Source organism: Crocuta crocuta, unplaced genomic scaffold, assembly GCF_008692635.1.
Source record: "Crocuta crocuta isolate KB4526 unplaced genomic scaffold, BGI_CrCroc_1.0 scaffold77, whole genome shotgun sequence".
Classification (NCBI taxonomy): Eukaryota; Metazoa; Chordata; class Mammalia; order Carnivora; family Hyaenidae; genus Crocuta; species Crocuta crocuta.
The window spans coordinates 6964750-6987047 of NW_027532172.1; the positions used below are offsets into that span (position 1 = coordinate 6964750).

At 40.0% G+C, this 22298-nt stretch overlaps 1 protein-coding gene across 5 annotated transcripts in view; it reads left to right on the top strand.

Annotated features, from left to right (window-relative positions):
- Nucleotides 1–22298, top strand: part of RBM6 (RNA binding motif protein 6) — a 93609-nt gene that overhangs the window by 46307 nt on the left and 25004 nt on the right. For 3 of the 5 annotated variants that reach the window (XM_077777379.1, XM_077777380.1, XM_077777381.1), the window contains one exon: nt 157–230. The exons of the other annotated variants lie outside the window; for them this stretch is intronic. In XM_077777379.1, coding sequence (XP_077633505.1) covers nt 157–230 — 74 coding nt within the window. The remainder of the gene's footprint in view (nt 1–156; nt 231–22298) is intronic. 5 annotated transcript variants of the gene reach the window in all.

Consider the following 22298-nt stretch of genomic DNA (forward strand, 5'->3'; position numbering starts at 1 on the left):
TTCTGTTTGGGGTAGCAGCTTTGCCTAGTATAGGGGAGGGAGGGGCTAGTTGGGAGGGCTTGTGTTAAGGGGTTCAGAAACAGGGGATTTAAGTGTGTCTTTTGTGTTTGCAAGGCACTAACACCACTCCCGTCTGTATTTAAATGCTGTCCCCAGGTTACGACTATGGCTATGTCTGCGTGGAGTTTTCACTCTTGGAAGATGCCATCGGATGCATGGAGGCCAACCAGGTTGCTTTATACTTCGGTCAAATGATGCTGGAAGGATATATTTTTTCTATATGGGGAGGGAGGGTTTCACCTGATCGAACTTTGGAAAGATACCAGAAATCTGTATTTCGAGCATACCACATTCCAACCAGAAAGTGTTGTGAGGAGAAACTCCAGAAGAGGCTGGGAAAGTTTCTCTAGAAGAGTTAATGGGCACAAGTACATTTTAAAAACTAGAGCCCAATTGCAGTCGGACTAGATGCCAAAGACAGTAGATGAGTAAAAATGACAGGTCTGGAGTGTGACTGATTCAGAGAACCTAATGCAAAGAACAATCCTTGACTGTCATCTCAAGGATTTGCCTGGCACAGGAATTCTAGGTCAGTATTTACACCCAGACCTAGGGTGAAGACTACTGATGGCAACTCCTGTGGCACTCAGGTCCTGCCTGCATGTGCTGCTTTCTAAAGAGAGCCATCAGGGAGGAGAGAGTAGATTCTTCGTGTGTATTGCATTCATCATGGTTCTTTACAAATCTGTAGTTTCCTACTCAACTTCTTGGCTGCATGTAGACAGAACTGGTGAATCTGAATCTGGACTTGACTTATGTTTGAAATATCTAGATATATTCAGCTTGCCACCTAGAGCTGTCATCTGGATCTTTAATAATTTTGGAAGGAATTATGAAATGGATTGTCTTTCTTGTCATGGTGCTTCCTTGGGGAAAGTTATTTGCTAAGTGGTGTCTTAGTTTCTCTGTTAGGGAGAAAGAAGCTTAATGATACAGTTTTATTTTTGTGAACTCACTGCCTGTACTTAACAGTGTGACTCAACAGCTGTATGTCCAAGATCTTAAGGCTCTGCCAGAGAAGAGTAGTAGTGTATGAGAACTCTTCCTCTCTTACAGCTCGATGTCCTTTCATCAGCTTTGTTCCATTCAGGATGACTCATACACTTCACCTTTTCCCTTCTTTGGCCATGTTCTCCCCTTATGGGTATGGAGATGACCTACTGTAATCCTTTGGGGAAAAGCACTAATTAGGGGAAACTTGATGTATCCATACCTTTTGTTAGTAGTATAAATACTGTTAGATCCTCAGAGAATGACTGGATTAGGACCATATCCCTGTGACAGAGTTCTTGTTGACTGATTTGTTCACTGCCCAATAAGCCAGTCATTTAATAGATAATAATTATGTGTTAGAGACTGTGCTGCCTAACGATATTTTGAGAGAAGAATGAAGATCCTCATCTTTCTGCCTATTAGATTCTATTCTGATTGTCCTAATTTGAGAACAGTCATTTAATTTATGAACGTCTTGTTATCAGTGAATAATGAGTAAGTCCTTTTGCCACTGTGCTATATAATACTCTGAGTGGTGGAAACATAAATGAGGGAGCCATGGCAGATGCCATTCTGTTTTATACCATCTCCCAACTGTGTGTGTCTCCTAGAAGGGTGTTACTTTTTATCAGAGCTATTTAATCTTTGATCTTAAAAAATAACAATATTGTGTCTTAATTGCCTTTTCCCTCTATCCCAACAATAAATCCTGTCTGAAATTTCTAGCCCCTTGAAAAGGAGTGTCAGATAGAATTAAGATAACTTTCTTTAAAAACACTTTATCCTGAGGCAGGGTTTCTTTTGGAGCCATATCTGGAAAAACATTCATTTACCCAGGCAGTATGGAGAGAGAGTGGCCTTTAGATATCTCTACTCCCAGCCTCCCCACACATTCTGTGAACATTCTTAGGGCTCCTAGGTCCCTGATGACCGACCCTTGCCCAGTGAATGAGATACCAGAACAAAGGAGGAACAGTGCCAAAATGCTTTCCGGGTGAAATAGGATTTTTTGACAGGTAGCCATCCTTATGCATATGGTATCATGAGGTACTCTGTGCAGAAGTACAAGTAAGAGACAGGCTCTATCTTCTAGGAACTTATAGCAGACTAAGAAAGGTGACAGACATTATGTGATATTCATAGATCCCATAGAGTATTCTCTCAAATACCAATTTTTTGTGTGATCTCATTTTTAATATTCACTGGAGTTATTCCTTAATAAAGTAGCACCGTATCCTTATTCAGTCAGCCTCCTTTCCTAGCTTTTTATTCTTCCCCTAGTCATGGGACAGAGGGCATACTGCTTAGCACTGCCACACAACAGAATCCTCTTGCTGAACTGCATAGATTTCATGATCCACTCAGCGTCCTCCTAATAATCTTACCACAACCTAGGGAGTATGCAGGTCATTTTGGTGGAAAGATTTTTAAGAATGGGATCTCCAGGGGAGGTCTTGTACCTAGGTAGTATAGCACAACAAAGAGGAGTATAGGTTCTGCATTCCGATGTTTCTTCTTAGCTGGGTTTTCTCTGACAAGTTTCTTTACCTCCCTCAGTCTCAGTTCCCTCTGTTACCAATAACTCTTGGGGCTCTGGTGTGGACTCAATGAGATCATACATTCACAAATGCCTGCTGTGTGCCAGGCACCTTTCTAAATGCTAGAGATGCTGCAGTGAACAAGGCAGATTATATAAACTTTGTCTTAGTGTTTAAAGACAGAGCATAAGCAAGTAGACAAATTTAAAATAATATATGAAGTGCTGAGTGCTGTAAAGATAACAAAGCAGGGTATTAAAGAATGCATGATGAAGGCAGTTGTAGATTGGGTAATCAGGGAAGCTTCTTGAAGAGTGACATTACGTTTGGTGAATAATGTATACAGAACACTTAACATAGGATCTGGTACCTAATAAAAGCATTTGAAATTAGATGATCATCTCCTCCTCCTCCTCCCTCTCCCTTCTTCATGTCAAGTAATTTTTAATCATAATTCTAGGAAAATAAATTTACTTTTTTTAATCTGAATATTCTTTAAGAAAATGGATATGGTTCAAGCTCTCAGTAACACCATACAAAATCTTATGAGAGACATAAGAATGTGAGACAGGTCCTTCTCAGAGTATATAAAGCAAGTGTTTATGGAAGATGAATGACTCTCTTTTCATTCATTCTCCTACCCTCCAGGTTTTATTTTTAGTCCAAATTGGTATGGATTCTGAGTTACCATCCACTGGGCACCCCTAAGTAGAATCTGTGCATATGCTTCTGAAGAGGTTTTTATCAAATGCTTTGGGTTGGTTTCTTTTGTTTTTGTTGTTTTGTTTCATAATTCTTTGTTATCCTGATTCTTGATGTGAAATGCCTTTCATTTATCATTGACTGATACTTCCAAGTCTAGGGGAAGGGAATAAAGGAGCCTTCCTTATTGAGGTTGTCCAGGATGATAACCAAGTCCCCACTAACCCTTTCCCAGCGCCTTCATGGAGGCATCAAGCAGTAGGACACTCTGCAGCAGTACTGAGCATTGTGGTCAAGAGGACTCCTCAGGGCATCATTTAGCCGGCAGCTGTCTGACTGGGGAAGTAATTTCTAGCAGAGATCTGTCAGCTCATGCCTTCACCATCTTATGTCTAGGAGATGTAGAAAGTCAGGAAACACTGTGAGGTGGGGTTTTTTATTCCACCCCTACTGGGAAAGGTATTTCTAGCAGTGTCACATACCTGGGGCTTCCTTGTCCAAGTCCCTGTAGGTTGAGGGTGAATATTGTCTCCTCTTACTGTGTGTGCCATTTCACTGGGACTTGAAGGAGGGCTGTAAGAGCATTTGTTAGCATATTGATTCTTTTCATCAGCGGCCCAATTGTGAATATATTAGCTCTTTGAAACTGTTGTCAGGGGTGTAAAGGAATTAGCATTTCATTTTCTTCAGTTTGTAGGTGTGGTGTTTGTTGCCTGTTCCCATTCAGCCAAATGTTTAGTAAAATGCCTTTTTAAAAGATAACTTTGGAAGAATTAATTTTTCTGGAATTTTTACTCAACTTTCTTAGCTTCGGTGGCCTTCTTTAGCTGAAGATGACATGTCTGTATGACAGAATTAGCCTGAAGTGTAAGGAAAAGATGCCATTATCCCCTAACATGAAAATTCCTTCAGACACTGGCCTTTGCTGGCATGGAGGGGGAATGGAGGCTATAGAATACATGAAGTTATATGAAATAATTGTTTTTTTGTGTCAACAAAGTTAAGAGAATTTGGGTTTTTAAAGATACTAGGATGTCCAGGGTGTTTCTGACGGTAATGTGAAGGATGCCAAATCTTAAATGGTATCTGTCTTTATGATTAAAATGAGATCAATAGGAAAAGCTTATTTAGGGAAATAGGAAGACTGTTTGTGAGCCCAATGGAAAAAATGGATGAAAACCCCGTTTGTTGGAATCTTATTCAAGTTGATAGCAGTACTGTGTGAAATACTCCAGTATTTAAGTTGTGTACATTCCAAGTAACAAAAAAAAGTAATAATCATAAATTCCTGCAAGGTTGTGGTGTTGCCTAAACCCACACCCCAAATCTACTTCACTGCAGAGAATGTGGCACCCCAGCCAGAGCTCAGCTTTAAAACTCGTGGCTTGAATCATGCCATTCTTCCTGGAAATCTCAATTTCATTGCCTTCTCCTGATTGTCCTCAGCAGAGGTTATTGGTGGGAAACAGAAAAGAAAGTGCATTCTAAACCGAGTGTAAATTACTAGTTACTGAAGATTTTCTCTGTCAGCGTATGTAAAAGAATTACCTATCTAGTAACTGAGTCTTGGCTGGCATGAGGCCTATATCCTAGTAGTTAAATAGATGGAAGCAGACTGCCTAGTGTTGTGTCCTCAGCTCTGTCACCTTTTCCTGTGTGATTTGGATAAGTAGCTTAATGTCTCTGTGTCTCAGTGTCCTCTCACACTTCCAGGAATTAAATGAGTTAATGCATGATTAGAACTGGGCCTGGCACACAGTAATATTGAGCGTATATTTAGTATTATCATAGCAACTTTGCATCTGAGTGGAAAGAAAGAAAAGCTTAAGGTACAGCAGCTTCAGTCTTGGCTTCGTGGAGTATCTAGCTAAATAGGGATTTGGTGGCAGTGTGCAGGAGGATTATTTTTACCTCAGCGGTACTTCCCATTTAGCCTGTTGACCGGGATTGATTATCAGGAGACCACCTTGAGGTCTCTTGAGGAGCTTCTGCTGCATTAACCTTCAAATCTTAAATGCTCTCAAGAGAAAGAGCTGGAGATGCACCATACGAGGGATGTGGTGTGTAGTTAGACCACACCAGAAATCCAGCCTGTGGCATTAAAACCCTAAGCTCTGATGACCAGCCCCTGCCTTTGCCATATCTCAGACTTTCTGCAACAATTGTAAGGGGTGTTTGAATTGGATTCAGTTTAATTTTCTTGAATCTTTGGCAGTTAAAAAAAATTTTTTTTTAATGTTTTACTTATTTCTGAGAGAGAGAGAGACAAAGTGAACAGGGAAGGGTCAGAGAAAGAGGGAGACACAAATCTGAAACAGCTCCAGGCTCTGAGCTAACTGTCAGCACAGAGCCTGACGTGGGCTCGAACCCACGAACTGTGAGATCATGACCTGAGCCGAAGTCGGATGCCCAACCAACTGAACCACCCAGGCACCCCGAATCTTTGGCAGTTTTAAGGGGAAACTTTCAGTGTGTCTCCTGTGATGAGGTTTATAATTATTTTTGTCATACATATATATATATATCATGATTCATTTCTGTAGTAATTTCCGTTCATTTCTTGAAGTAATTTAGTTCTTAATTTGTTCTAAATTGGAAATGTACCTATATATTTCAACCTTGTTCTTCAATGTTGTCCTTTCTCTTTTAGCTGATATTTTTAGTTAATGTTTGTACTTTTTATTAGAACGGCGTTGTGTGAAATGCTAATTTTCAGCCTTGTAGTGTTTGGAATTTGATTACAGTTATTGGAAAAACACCCAATATTTATATTCTAATTAACTAGCTTGGGGGTTATACAAAAGCACAGTTCACTTTGTGATCTTGATTATTATAACACCAGTTTCTGATTTTTTAAAAAATGTTTTTATTTATTTGTGAGAGAGAGAAAGAGAGACAGCATGAGCAGGAGAGGGTCAGAGAGAGAGGGAAACACAGAATCCGAAACAGCCTCCAGGCTTTGAGCTAGCTGTCAGCACAGAGCCCGACGTGGGGCTTTAGCCCACGAACTGTGAGAATATGACCTGAGCCGAAGTTGGACGCTTAAAACAACTGAGCCACCCAGGTTCCCCCACCAGTTTCTGATTTTGTATATCTCCAGAGAGTATAGGGTTAGGAGCACTGAAAGGTTTGGAATTCCAGCTTTGTCACCTCCTAGTTCATTTGTAACTTCATAATCTCAGTGTCTTCATCTGTAAAATGGGGGGATAATCACAGTACCCACCTCAGAGCAGTTGTGAGATTAGTTGTGTGTGAAGTGTTTGGTATGGTGGCCAGCATGTGGTGCATGCTTACTAGCAGAAGAGGTACTAAGGAGAGCGATTCTATAATGCTAGACCCTGCTTGGTTGTCCCTCTTTTCTTTGGCTACTTATCCACCTCTTGGGACCCAGGGATGCCTGAGAAGTGGCATTGCTGCTTTGGGTGGCAGCTAGATCTTTAGCAGCTGGTTCTGATGGTGCTTGAGACTAGGATGCATAGACTGAAAGCATCTGTGGGATAATTGCACGGGCATCCAGGTATGTAAGGGAAGAGGACCGTGGCCACACCACCACTCCTGCAGGGGGGGAGCCTTGTTTCTGAGGCTAGCATTACTGGTAGTTCTCCCATCACAGAATTCACTTAGGCTACAGGTAACATTCAACATTAGTTGGCATCTTGTCCATCTGAGATGAACTTGGAGGTTATAAAGTGTCTTTGTGTCTCATTCTCCCTAGGCTAAGTGTTCAGATTCCATTTTTACCTAGGAAATAGGTACATATTGTATATAATATGTACTTATTTCTTATTGAGAGCATTGATGATATTACTGATAATCATGGGTTAGCTTATCTAGATCAATAATTTTTAATCTCATAATGTGAGGTTAGCAATGCTAACATATACTAATGATGTATATTTTTCTAAATTCTGTGACTATGTGAAATTTGTGTTTAATCTGTATAAATGTTATTTTCAAAGGAAAATCAATAGGGGAGGAAGAAGTTTATCACAGAAGTAGATTATTGGTTTTATCAGCCACTTAGGGGGAAGTGCTCTCAAGAGGGCATAGTGAGTTGGGACTCCTGGGTGGCTATGTCAGTTAATCATCAGGTCGTGATCTCATGGTTCGTAAGTTTGAGCCTCACATCAGTCTCTCCACTCTTAGCATGGAGCCTGCTTCGAATCCTTTGTCTCCCTCTCTCTGCCTCTTGCCTGCATGCGTGCTCTCTTTCTCTTTCTCTCTCTCTCTCTCTCTCTCTCAAAAATAAACATTAAAAGGGGTGCCTGGGTGATTCAGTTGGTTAAGCGTCCGACTTTGGCTCAGGTCATGATCTCACCATTCTTGGGTTCGAGCCCCGCGTCGGGCTCTGTGCTGACAGCTAGCTCAGAGCCTGGAGCCTGCTTTGGATTCTGTGTTTCCCTCTGTCTCTGACCTTCCCTGCTCATGCTGTCTCTATCTCTCTCTCTCAAAAATAAATTTAAAAAAATAAATTAAAAACATTACAAAAGGAATAGTGAGTGATTGCTAATGGGTAATAGGGTCTCTTTTGAGGGTGATGAAAAATGTTCTAGAATTAGTAGTGATTGTTGTCCAACTTTGTGAATATACTAAAACCCATTGGATTGTATAAAGCACAATAAAAAAGTGAATTTGGGGCACCTATGTGGCTCAGTTGGTTAAGCGTCCAACTTCGGCTCAGGGCATGATCTTGTTGTTCGTGAAATCGAGCCCCTCATGGGACTCTGCTGACAGCGCTGAGCCTGGAGCGTGCTTCAGAATCTGTGTCTCCCTCTTTCTTTGCTCCCAAGAAGGTCCTCTGCTGGGCATGAGCTGAGGTTGGAGTTGAATTTGAGGGATAGGAAATAGGGCTAGATTCAAATGTCCCGCTTGGGCACTGTGAAGATTTTTGTGGGGCTTTTCAGTAAACCAACAAATGTGTTTCTCCATGTGAGAGCTGGCATTCAGATGTCTGATACTCAAAGAGGGACTACATGCTAGTCAGCATTAAACCAAGAAGCAACAGCAGCCAGAGAAAAGGGGACACAAAATTACCTGCACTGGCTTGATAATGTTTTTGCAAGACAGAGGTTCTTAACAGTGGGGGGATGGAGAGAGAAGCAGTTTTGACCCTCCTCCTCTCCCCAACCATTGGACAGTTGGCAATGTCTGGAGACATATTTGTAGTTGCTACTGGCATCTACAGGGTAGAGGCCAGAAAGGCTGCTAAATATCCTAAAACACACAGGACAGCCCGCATAGAAATTATCTGCTTCAAACTATCAACAATAGTGCTGAGGTTGAGTAACCCTGATTTAAAGGGATAGGAGTTGTGGTTAGCCAAAGAGAAAATGATCCATCTTGCCATGGGTTGTCTCTTAATGAATCATCTTTCTCCTTGCCTTCCTCCTGGTCCTAACAGAGTAGAAGTGATGGGTGGGGTTAGAAGTGTAGCAAGAGTGCAGACAATGCTCCTGCTCCCCCTCCAGACTAGCAGTCCCAAGCCCAGCTTGTGCCCTTGGGAGAGGAACTTTAGAATAAGACCTGTCTAATGTATTCACTATCAAATAACCAAACTTGATTTTTAGACTCAGTCTGAGACACAAGACTAAGATATTCCGTTAATTCAGGAGACATATCTGCTGGACATGGGGGTTTTGGGTCAGCACATTGCACATTTGGAGCAGTTACTAGAAAAACTAAAAAAGTTGGGATTTCTCAAGACAAATTGACCTTCAACATGTCAGATAGCTTTCCAAGAAATATTTTAAATGTAGGTGCTGATTTTCATAGCCCTGATTATAGTATATTAACCATTTCAAGTCTCTCTGGATCTTCTTTTCATTTAGCTTTATTTTATTTTATTTTTTAATTTTTTTAATGTTTATTTGTGAGAGACAGAAAGAGAGAGAATGGGGGAGGGGCAGAGAGAGAGGGAGACACAGAATCTGAAGCAGGTTCCAGGCTCTGAGCTGTGAGCACAAAGCCCAACGCCGGACTCGAACTCAAAAATTGTGAGATCATGACCTGAGCTGAAGTCAAACATTTAACCAACTAAGCCATCCAGGCACTCCTCATTTAACTTTATTTTAGAAGAAGGTTTCAGGGCAGCTGGGTGGCTCAGTCAGTTAAGCATCCAACTTCGGCTCAGTTCATAATCTTGTGGTTCATGGGTTCGAGCCCCACATTGGGCTCTGTGCTGACAACTCGGAGCCTGGAGCCTGTTCAGATTCAGTCTCTGTCTCTCTCTGCCTCTCCCCCTCCTCTCAAATATAAACAAACATTAAAAAAAAAAAATTTAGGGGCACCTGGGTGGCCATCCTTAACAACATGTGTGGTTGTCTGAGTTAATGTTAGCCATCCTGACAGGTGTGAGGTGGTATCTCATTGTGGTTTTGATTTGTATTTCCCTGATGATGAGTGATGTTGAACATTTTTTTCACATGTCAGTTAGCCATCTGAATGTCTTCTTTGGAGAAGTGTCTATTCCTGTCTTTTGCCCATTTCCTCACTGGATTATTTGTGTTTTGTGTGTTGAGTTTGATAAGTTCTTTATAGATTTTGGATACTAACCCTTTATCTGATACGTCATTTGAAAGTATCTTCTCCCACTCCCATCAGTTGTCTTTTAGTTTTGCTGATTGTTTCCTTCGCTGTGCAAAAGCTTTTTATTTTGATGAGGTCCCAACAGTTCATTTTTCCTTTTGTTTCCCTTGCCTCTGGAGACGTGTTGAGTAAGAAGTTGCTGTGGCCAAGGTCAAAGAGGTTTTTGCCTGCTTTCTCCTTTAAGGTTTTGATGACTTTCTGTCCTAGATTTAGGTCTTTCATCCATTTTGAGTTTATTTTTGTATATGGTGTAAGAAAGTGGTCCAGGTTCATCTTTCTGCAGGTCGCTATCCAGTTTTCCCAGCAAATTGAAGTCTGGGATTGTGATGCCTCTAGCTTCAGATTTCTTTTTCAAGATTGTTTTGGCTATCCGGGGTCTTTTCTGGTTCCATACAAATTTTGGAATGGATTGTTCTAGCTCTGTGAAAAATGCTGGTGTTACTTAGATAGGGATTGCATTGAATATGTAGATTGCTTTGGGTAGTATCGACATTTTAATAATGTTCTTCCAATCCAGGAGCATGGAATTTTTTTTTTCCATTTTAAATAATGCTTTGATGAATACCCCCATAGCTAAATAGTCACATCACACATCCTTCATTACTTCTTTAAGTGAATTTCCTCCAGATAGACTTCCCAGATTAAGAGTTAAACATGTTTTATGACTTGTTCAATGTAGTCACATTGCCACTAGAAGTTTCCTTATTTATTCTTTTACCATCAGGGTTTGAGTGCACCTGTCCTCCCTGCATCCCAACCAGTGCCAAGCATTAACAACAAAGTACTTATACTCCTTAGTGGTTCATGGATATTTTATTGTGTTCTCTGATTTTGTGTGTATTAGAAACATTTTTATATCTTTTAAGAATGTTGCCAGTGTTGGAATGATTGGGTGGCTCTGTCAGTTAAGTATCCAGCTCTTGGTTTCAGCCCAGGTCATGATCTCACAGTTTGTGAGTTTGAGCCCCGCGTCAGGCTCTGCACTGACAGCAGGGAGCCTGCTTGGGATTCTCTCTCTCCCTCTATATCTGCCCTTCTCTCTCTCTCTCTCTGTCTCAAAATAAATAAATACACTTGAAAAAGAAAAAAATGTTGCCGGTGTAGTGAAGAAGGGAATGATTTGATTTTTTTGTCTTAGGTTATTAGTGAGATAGAACATTTTTATAGCTGATTACTAGTTGTTTGTATTTCTTTTATAAGTTGTTGGTTCTTGATATATATTCAGCTAAAAGAGAAAAGGCAGAACATCTTAATTACCGCATCTAGTCTTAAGGTAAATACATAGGGAACATCTGCTAAACTTTTTTGAAATGCTGAAAATTAGTATATTACCTGAATATGAGATAGGGGTTCCTGAAGAACTTATCCCTCAGAGAAGAATCTTTTTTTTTTTTTTAATTTTTTAATGTTTTGTTTATTTCTGAGAGAGAGAGAGATAGTGTGAGCAGGGGAGGGTCAGAGAGAGGTAGACACAGAATTGGAAGCAGGCTCCAGGCTCTGAGCTAGCTGTCAGCACAGAGCCCGATGCGGGACTCAAACCCATGAACTGTGAGATCATGACCTGAGCCAAAGTCAGATGCCCAACCGACTGAGCCGCTCAGGCGCCCCCCCCCCCCCTTTTTTTAAGATCTTATAAAGTCTGCTGTTCTGGAGTCTTTTCTCAATTCTTTTGAGTCACTATTATTTAAGGATGATATATTAATCATTTATTTCAGCCCATTCTAATTTTAGATTCTGGGGTTTTTAATTTTTTTTAACGTTTTATTTATTTGTGAGAGAGAGAAAGAGAGACAGCATGAGCAGGAGAGGGTCAGAGAGAGAGGGAGACACAGAATCGGAAGCAGTCTCCAGGCTCTGAGCTAGCTGTCAGCATAGAGCCTGATGTGGGGCTCGAACCCACGAACTGTGAGATCACGACCTGAGCCGAAGTCGGTCGCTTAACCCACTGAGCCACCCAGGTGCCCCTGGGGTTTGTTTTTTAAAGAAGTAAAGAAATTTAACAATTTCAGTGATGATTCTGAGGTTATAATCACACAAAATGTTGGATAACTTTTTTTTTAATTAATTTATTTGTTTTGAGAGAGAGTGTGAGTGGGGGAGAGGCAGAGAAAGAAGGATCAGAGGATCTAAAACTGGCTCTGTACTGACAGCAGAAAGCCATATATGGGGCTCAAACTCATGAACCACAAGATCATGACCTGAGCTGAAGATAGACAGTTAACCGACTGAGCCAGCCAGGCATCCCTTGGATAACATTTTTAATAAAAAAAGTAGTCATATTCACTTACAGGACCAACAAAAGAATGACCTTTGCTATCATAATTTTATGCCAAAAGGTACTCGTGGCTTAGGATAAACTTTCCCCCAGTGACATTATTCTCAGTCCAAGAATATTCCAAGTGGTAAACCTTAAGCAAGTTCACTGGCAGTTAAAATAATGTGCTCCAAGGGCACCTAGGTAGCTCAGTGGGTTAAGTGTCCCCCTGTTCTGATTTCAGCTTAGGTCATGATCTTACAGTTATGAGATCAAACCCTGTGTCAGGCTCTAAGCCGGGCATGGAGCCTGCTTAAGATTCATTCATTCTCTCTCTCTCTCTCTCTCCCCCCTCCCCCTTCTCTCTCTCTCTCTCACGTGCGCACGTGAGCGCGCGCGCACACACAAATAAATAAATAAATAAATGAATAAATTTTTTAAATGATGTGCTCTAGAAAATTGCTAGATGACCTAAATTGGCACTATCAGTGAGAGAACTGCAACATATAAGGAGCCTGAATAAAATAGAAAGGTACACATGGGAAGGGTAATGTCTTGAAATCATTAGTCCTTTCTTTTCTTCCTTCTCTCTCTCTTTCAGTATTGCATACATACAGAAAAGAGCATACATCATAAGCATTACTGTTCAGTGAATAATCACAAATTGTATATACCTGTTGTCTCAGTTTGGGCTGCTGTTGCAAAGTACCATAGACTTTGTGGTTTATACAGTAGAAATTTGTTTGTTGTTGTTCTGGAGGCTGGAAAGTCCAAGATCAAGGTGCCAGTTTGTTTCCTTGTGAAGGCCCTCTTCCTGGTTTGTAGATGGCTATCTTGGTGTATCCTCACATAGTGGAGAGAAAGATGATCTCTGTCTCTCATCTCTTTGAGTAATAATTCCATTCATGAAGGCTCCACCTTCATGACCCAGTTACTTACCAAAGATGCCACTTCCAGATACCATCAGATTGGGGATTAACGCTTTAATATGTAAATTGAAAGTGTGTGGGGGATGTCACAGACATTCTGTCTATAACACCTGTAGCCACCACCCAGGTTAATAAACAAAATGTTGTGTTATATGTAGAAGTCCCTCCTGCCTCTCTTGCTTTTCCTTTCTACCCCTACCAGAGGTAGTCACTGTTGTAAGTTCTAATACTGAAGAGGCCTTTGACTTGGTTTTGAGCCTTATGTATATGGAGTCACACAGGATGTATTCTTCTACCTGACTTTTTTGTTTAGTATTATTTTTTAAATTCATCTTCTGTATAGCTGGGTTGATTTTCATTGTTATACAGTCTTACAGTATAAGTCTATATCACAGGGCCCCTGGGTGGCTCAGTCATTTAAGCATCTGACTCTTGATCTTAGCTCAGGTCTTGATCTTAGTGTCATTAGTTCAAGCCCCATGTTGGCCTCTTCACTGGGCATGAAGCCTATTTAAAAAGAGAGAGAGAGGGGCGCCTGAGTGGCTCAGTCGGTTAAGTGTCCAACTTTGGCCCAGGTCAGATGTCACAGTTCGTGGGTTCGAGTCCCACATCGGGCTCTGTGCTGACAGCTCAGAGCCTGGAGCCTATTTCAGATTCTGTGTCTTCCTCTCTCCCTGTCCCTCCCCCACTCATGCTCTGTCTCTCTCTGTCTCAAAAATAAACTATATAAAAAAAATTTTTTTAGAGAGAGAGTATATTACAGTTTATTCATTAGTTCCACTGTTAAAGGACATGTAAGTTTGGAGGGGGTGTTATTTCAAAATCAATTCTCTTGATGAATAGGTATACTCATTTTTCTTAATATAAATCCATGAGTAGACTTGCTAGATTTTGTGTGTTATCTCCAATCCATGACCCAATAGTTTAAATTTTCATTGATTGGGGCAGCTGGGTATCTCAGTCAGTTAAGTGTCTGACTTCAGCTCAGGTCATGATCTCATGGTTCATGGGTTTGAGGCCCATGTCAGGCTCTGTGTTGACAGCTCAGAGCCTGGAACCTGCTTCGGATTCTGTGTTTCCCTTTCTCTTGTTCTTCCCCTGCTTGCACTCTGCTTCCCTTTCTCAAAAATAATAAATAAAAAACAACAATAATAATACTAAAGTTTCATTGATTGCTGCCTAGATATAATCATTCAATAGCCGTTGATCCCCCATTATGTTTATATGTCTGCTATTGTGTAGGTATTGGGCGTATAGTCATAATAAAGACTTTATTATTTATAACTTAAATGTATAAAACTAAGTTAATAAATTAAGTATAAGTGGATGTTTGTCTATTTCATTCACATCACTAAAAATTCATACATTCAGGATTAGTCATATTGCTTTTTGGCCATCTCTTTGTTGGGAAAATAAGTATTCCTTTCAAAAAGAAACCATGTATCCGTTAGCGGTCACTTTCCATTTCCTTCCACTCTCCCCTACCCAAAGTTTCTAAATGTCCATGAGTCTACTTTTTGTCTTTATGCATTTGCCTACTCAAGATGTTTCATATAGATGGGATCATAAACGTGTTTTTTTTTTTACTTTTTTCTTTCACCTAGCATCATGTTTTCAAAGTTCATCCATGTTGCTGTATGAATTAGTACTTCATCTCTTTATGGTTGAGTATCATATGGATGTAACACATTTTCTTTATCTGTTAATTGAACATTGGGTTGTTTCCACTTTTGGCTATACACACACGCAGGCGTGTGTGTGTGTGTGTGTGTGTGTGTGTGTGTGTAATGCTACTATGAACATTCATGTCCACACTTTTGTGTGGACATATGTTTTCATTTCTCTTGGTTATATATCTAGGAGTGGAAATGTAAAGCTTTTATTTGTTTTTTTCAGGAGCTTTCTCCAAATGGATAGCTCATTAGATCCCATATTAGAGTGGTGTAGTATTAAAAACATAGAATACTCACAGTTCCAGTGACCAGGTTTCATTTCTATTTTGGACATTCATGTTGCCATTTGAATTCTCCTTTGGGTTGGGTGCTTTGTTTGTTTGGTTGGTTGGGTGTTTTGTTTTGTTTTGTTTACGGGATGTCTCCGAGTACTTGCTGCCCTGGATGTGGATCTGTTTTTATTATTTGGGTTTTGGGCATATCCAGGATTTGCAGTTGACATTTTAAGAGCTAATTTTCTTCTTTCCATTCCTTATAGGTTCTCCTGCAACTATTAAGTTGCACATTTATTGTTTCTACCTATGCATCTAATAATGCTTATGTTGCCTAATTCCTGAGGTATTTATTTAAAGTTACAAAGTAAAAGTCTCCTTTTTTTTTTTCTTTGACTTGATTCTTGTATACTCTGAATCTACAGCAATACAGGATATGTTGGGTTCCCTGCAATCTGGAGGCGCGCCAGCTCAGAGACATATTATGTTTGTTCCGATCAAGGTTCCAGGCTCAGGAGATCTCTTTAAGATCAGGGAACATTATATTGGCCACCTTGCCTAGAAGAATGCTTCTTGTGGCTCTTCTGAGTGCTTGAATGAAGGGGCTCTCCATTGTCAGGCATTTCTTAGGTATTTTAAAGATAGTACCAGAATCTTGAGAAGTATGGAATAAAGGAGTAAACTGCTAAATCAGACAAAGTACCTGAGTAATGACTGGCAAAGGTCTATGTACAGTAAAGCAAATGCCACCAGGTGTAACTGAACTTCTCTAGATTGAAAGGTTCAAGAAGGCATGGAGTGTTTCTTTTCTTCTTTTCATCTTTTTTTCCCCTTCATTACCCAAATGGCTTAGAGCTATACCTGGCAACATATGATGTACTAAATAAATATTTGTTAACTAGATTAATAAATGTTGAATAGTATCTGACTCCATATTCCTTCTTCATAAGCTCTTAGTGATCTTTTTAGTTTCTGCATTATGTAGTCCTTCCTACCTGAGTAACCTCTTGACTTGCCAGATTCTGGTACCTCTATTAGGTTTCTGCCCTAGAATCTTTAATACCAAATAGTAATATGCTGTTTTTGCTTTTGCCAGAGGTAGCCACATCTTGTTTGTTACAGCTTCCAAACTCCTGTCTGATTCTTATCCTCGTATGCTGGGGAGTAATGAAAGGAATAACTTGGAAAGTGCAAGGTAGGTAATCAAGAGCCTTGCATTTAATCTTTAATTTGAAAACATAGGAGAACCACAAGAGTGAAACAAAATCAAAATGACACTCTAGGGAAACTCTTCTTGTGATAGTATATAGTCTTGACTAGCGGGGATAAACTGCAGATCTAGGACAGCAGTTGAGATGTGAAGAGGTGGTGGCTTCCACTAAGGGCTGACAACAGGTATGTAAGGGAAAAGTCAGGTTTGAAAAACAGTTTGCACAAAGAATCTCTAATGTCTGTTAACACTGAATGTTGGACAGAAAGGCCAAAAGAGGGCAGATTCAAAGGGCCACTCAGGTCAGAAGCAGTAGTACCTTAAACAGAAATAAAGCATGTGGAGAAGGAATGCATTTGGGAGGGAGGGATGAAGATGATTGTTTTAGATATGTTGAGTGTGAGGTAGCATCAGAACCTTACAACACTGTAGCTTAGCAGAAAAATCATGAGGTTTTTCCATTGCCATCTTTTGTTCCACTACTTAACTAGTTTATTCTACAGCTTTCCCTTTATTTCATAGTCTGATATTTTTTGAGCAAAATACCTACCTTTGCCTATCCCCAGTAATTTCTTTATTTTTAAAAGTTTTTATCCTTTGTGTGTGTTTGAGAGAGAGAGAGAACAAGCACACACACACACAGTTGGGGGAGATAGGAGCATGGGGGGAGAGAGAGAGAGAATCTTGAGTAGGCTCAATGCTCAGTACAGAGCCTGATGCAAGGCTTGATCCCACAACACTGGGATCATGATGGAGCCAAAACAAGAGTCAGATGCTCAACCAACTGAACCACTCAGGCACCCCTGTCCCCACTAATTTCTAAAATCATTTGTACCAGTTAGGATTAGATTGGCTTAAATGAGTTTATTTTTTTCTAATGTAAATGAAGTCTAAGCTATCCAGCCTATCTTCTGGTGGTTTCATGAACCTCAGAGACCCAGGCTCCTTCAGTCATGTAGCCCTTTCGTCCTCAACATATAACCACTTTATGATGGCTTTTTTCTTTTTAGTATAGTATTAACTATCTACATGCACTAAAAATGTATTCAAAACTACCCGAGAAAGTGCAGAATCACTTAAAAACTGGTTTTCTGCACCTTGGTGTGGATGAGAAGTTCTTACAAGCAAATGGAAGGTATATAATAAGTACTTATTATAATATTTATTGCACTGAACAGTTCTGAGAACAAGAAGAAATTCTCTAACTCTGAAGACTATTGTATATCTTGTTCATAGATTTGTCAAGCCAAAGTGATGGCTTCAAGATGGCTGCTTGAGTATTAGCCATCACTTTGACTTGCTAACCAATAGGAAAGAAGCAGGAAGAAAATGTACATGTGCCCCCCGCCCCCGCCGCTTTAAGAATACTGACTGGACTTTGCAAACACTGTTTTTGTCTATGTCCAGGTAATTAGAATTTAATCATGGCCACGCTTAACTGCAAGGGGCTCTGAGAGACTTCTTTATTCCAGCTAGCCATGTGCTCAGTTAAAAATCAAGGATTTGCTTCCAAGGAAAAGGAAGCAAATAGGCATTGGGAGACTCCCTGAAGTCTCTTAATTATCCAGAGTAAGAACCAAATTCCAAATTCTTTCAGGTTATAGAATTTTGTTTCTCCAAACCTTAATTATCCTTATAATAATAAAATATATACTAAATAATAGTAAAATGTATTTAATAAATTTAATAAAAATGTACACTTCTGTTCTTGTATTCTTTAAAAAAACATGTAGACTTGGGGCACCTAGTCTATGGGCTCAGTCAGTTAAGTGCCTGACTCTTGGTTTCAGCTCAGGTCATGATCTTGCTATTTGTTTGTTTGTTTGTTTTTATAATTTTTTTTTAAATGTTTTTTATTTATTTCTAGGAGAAAGAGAGACAGCGTGAGCAGGGGAGGGTCAGAGAGAGAGGGAGTCGCAGACCAAAACACGCTCCAGGCTCTAGGCTGGCAGTCAGNAATTTTTTAAAAAATGTTTTATTTATTTCTGAGAGAGAGAGAAAGAGAGACAGTGTGAGCAGGGGAGGGTCAGAGAGAAAGAGAGAGAGAGAATCTGAAACAGGCTCTGAGCTAGCTGTCACCACAGAGCCCGATACAGGGCTCAAACCCACGAACTGTGGGATCATGACCTGAGCCAAAGTCGGACGTTTAACCAACTGAGCCACCCAGGCGCCCCATGATCTTGCCATTTGTAAGTTTAAGCCCCACAATGGGCTCTGTGCTGCCACCTTAGGATTCTCTCTCTCCATCTCTACCCCTTCCCTGCTCAAGCCCACGCTCTCTCTCTAAATAAATAAACTTAAAAAAATTTTTTAAAACCACATAAACTGATGGTTAGCAGCTATAGCATATGCTATGGAATGGACCATTGTTGGCGTCAATGTCTAAAGTTTGAATTTAAAAAAAAAAAAAAGAAAAGTTTGAATGTAAAATTAATAGATCCCGAAGCTAGAGAAGTTACAGTGTGATAAAGACCATGTTTTACCCTGGCAGCTTTGGATGTAGTTTTTCTACATTAGTTCTGAGTCTTACATATAAATATACAGGTTATTAAAGAAGATAGAAACTAGCCTCTGAAAGCACCAGCATTTCTACTAGGCCCTTCTTAGCAAGAAGAAGAGTATATATTGATCTTACCTATTTCTGGGCTTTTTTACTTTTGTTAAGTGTGGTCGATCATTTTCTCCTCTCTGGGTCGTGTCCAGCTTTGCCCATTATACGTGCTGTTCACAGTATACTTTATACCTGTTGAACCATGAGCACAGTTGACCTCTTAGCATAAACTTTCTTACTCTCCTTCTGTCTCTCTTCACTTCTAGCAGTTTTAAAGAACTCTTTCCATTTCTGTACTTCTCCTCTAAGAATTTCAGATAGATATGTGTTTCCTATTTGTTTAATAGTATACTTGTTTATTTGTCTTTGTGGTTTAAAACATCATCTGCATGAGAACATTATTAGGTTTTGTTCACTACTGAGAACACACCTAGTCAGCTGTAAAAAAATGTTTTTGTTGATTAAGAATACATATCCTATTCTGGTTAATGTTTTTGGAGGATGAGGAGGTGGTAGGGAAAGGGTAAAGGCATTTAAAATTTTTTTTAAATCTACAAAACCTCAGATTGGTTTGTATTGCTGTATAAGCTGTCACCACAGAACCCGATGCGGGGCTCAAACCCACAAACCGTGTGATCGTGACCCTAAGCCGAAGTCAGATGCTTAACCAACTGAGCCACCCAGGCGCCCCTATTAATTTATTTTTAAATGTTTATTCTTGAGAGAGAGAGAGAGACAGAACATGAGCAGGGAAGGGGCAGAGAGAGAGGGACATACAGAATCTGAAGCAGGCTCTGGGCTCTGAGCTGTCAGTACAGAGCGGACACAGGGCTTGAACTCATGAACCGCAAGATCATGACCTGAGCCGAAGTTGGACACTTAACTGACTGAGCCACCCAGGCATCCCAGGATGCCTTTTCATACACTGGATAGTATATCTTAGCCCTGAGGGTGTTTAATGGTATTCAAGAGTTAAGTCTGTGTTAGATTTTCAGACAGAGCATTCAGGTCTGTTCAGGGAGAGTTTCTTGATGGCTGGGGGCTCTGCCTTTGTAGCACTTGGCTGGGACATCATTAGAGACCTCTTAGCTTTGTGTTCTCTCAAATTCCTGGATTACCTGAGATTTCTGCCTTATGCAGAGATCATTCCCTCGTTCTCAATGTGTACCTGCTGCAATAGCAGCGATTATATAGCTCAGCAAATGTTGCTTCCTCAGTATGGACTAATTTGACTTGAGCATGCCTTACATGTGAAAAGCTACCCTCGTTTTTGTTATGAACTGAAGTGTGATAATTCTGTTATTTGCAAGTGAGAATGAGTAGACCAGAAAGGTTTAGGCACTTAATCTTTTGTCCCATTGGACCTTTTCTGACTCAGCTTCCATTCTTAGTCTTGTAGCAACTGTCAAGAGTGGCATTGGGTCTGTAGCACTTCTTTTTTCTTTTTTAATTATTATTAATATTTAATTAATTATTAAATAATTATTATTAATATTTTTAAATTATTAATATTTAATTAATTATTAAATAATTATTTAATTATTATTAATTTTTTTTTAGTAATCTCTATAGCCAACATGGGGCTGGCTCAAACTCACAGCCCCAAGATCCAGAGTCGCATATTCTTCCTACTGAGCTAGCCTGGTTCTGTACCTTGGATCTGTAGCTTTTTGTCTAAGAAAAAAAGAATGGTGGGTGGTTACCTTCCTGAAGTGGCCATTGAACATTGTGTGTTCAGAAGTCTGGCACTATGTTTTTTTTCCCATCTTTTAAGGACATTGTTTCTGCAGAAAATATGTCAGCAGGGTTTTCTGAAATGGCCGAGCAAGGACATTAAAGGGAGAGAGACTATAATAGAGACAGCCTTTAAGAAGCTAAGGTTCTTGGGTGGGAGGTAGCAGTAGAAATAATGTCTTCAATGGGAGGCTGGAAGAATAGCTGCTGGCTCTTTGGGGGATACCTGGGGAATACTCTAGCCTTTGTGGTGGGCACAGGATGTGATCTGCAGTGTCTTAGGAGCTGTGTGCCTCATATTCTCTCTTGGCTTTCCCTCCCGCCTTCCAGCATGAGCTCTGTATACAGGAAAAGAAATGAGAAATGTTTTGATTATGTTACTCAATAAACAAAATAAGAAGCTTTACATTTACCACACTGATTTTAGATACTCCCTTTTTCTTCCCCTACAGTGAGTCGATTTAGAGACCTAGACAATGAAGCATGAGTAGATGTTTACTTTAGGGTCCACTTTTTCCAGAGAAATGAGTAGGGGGAGCTAGAGCAATAGTCATCTCAGGATATGAAAGAGTGTTATATATAGTGTTCTAGTATTCAGCAGTGTGGGGAGAAAATGGCCCTAACTGGGGGGCCCGGGTGGCTCAGTCAGTTAAGCGTCCGACTTCAGCTCAGGTCATGATCTTGCACTTAGTGAGTTCAAGCCTCGCATCAGGCTCTGTGCTGACAGCTCAGAGACTGGAGCCTGCTTTGGATTCTGTGTCTCCCTCTCTCTCTCTCTCTCTCTCTCTCTCTGCCCCTCTCCTTCTTACACTCTGTCTCTCTCTCTCTCAAAAATGAATAAATGTTAAAAAAAAAAAAAAAAGGCCCTAAGTGCAGTAGGCAGAGAGCTCCTCTTTTATCTGGGATTAAAACCTCTCCTCTGCATACCTCACAATTATTAGGGTTAACTGAGAAAATCCTTAGGAAGAAACAATCTGTAACTTGTTTTTGTATCTGTTCTACTTTATGAGTACTTTGATTTCATTACAATGCAATTGAAACCAACTGAGAAAAAAAAATAAAACAGGTTATAGAAACCTGAATTTTGAAGGAAATTCTGAGGGTTATCAGTAAGATCTGTTCAAATGTGATCTTCTACTTCCACTAAGAATTGTTTGGAAATAAGTTATTGATTAACCAGGGAAATTGTTTGATTAGACTGAGGTCCTTATCAACATTGACTGAAGTACTGCTTTAAAATATATACAATTATAACTAAGTGAAATTTGCAAAAATATTTGCATTTTAGTGGTTCACAGTTGTTCAATTATTCTAAGTACCAATAGGTGGATCTAGTTATTATTTATTTGTAGCAATATGTTTGTGGTGAAGGAATTTGCTGAGTACCCCAACCATCTACCTGGTCTTAGCCTCTGTGATAGAACCTCACGTTCTCACAATGAAAGAAAAAACTGGGCTATTTTGGTTATTTACTTATTTGCTTACTCATGAATTTGTTTATATTTTCCATCCTTGTTTTTGACCCAAATGACTCTTAGAATAGGAGAGTTTTGTGGATTCCTTGGCAAACAAGTCTTCCTTAAGTCTTCCGAGGAGCTAAGTTGTTGAATTACCTCTAAGACTGTAGATTACTGGTGTTCTTTCATAATGACAAGAGGCATTTTCTAGAAGAACTGAGATCTTAGTTAAAAATACAACCAAGACGGAGGGGCACCTGGGTAGCTCAGTCGTTGAGCATCTGACTCTTGATTTCGGCTTAGGTCATGATCCCAGTGTCATGTGATCGAGCCCCCTGTT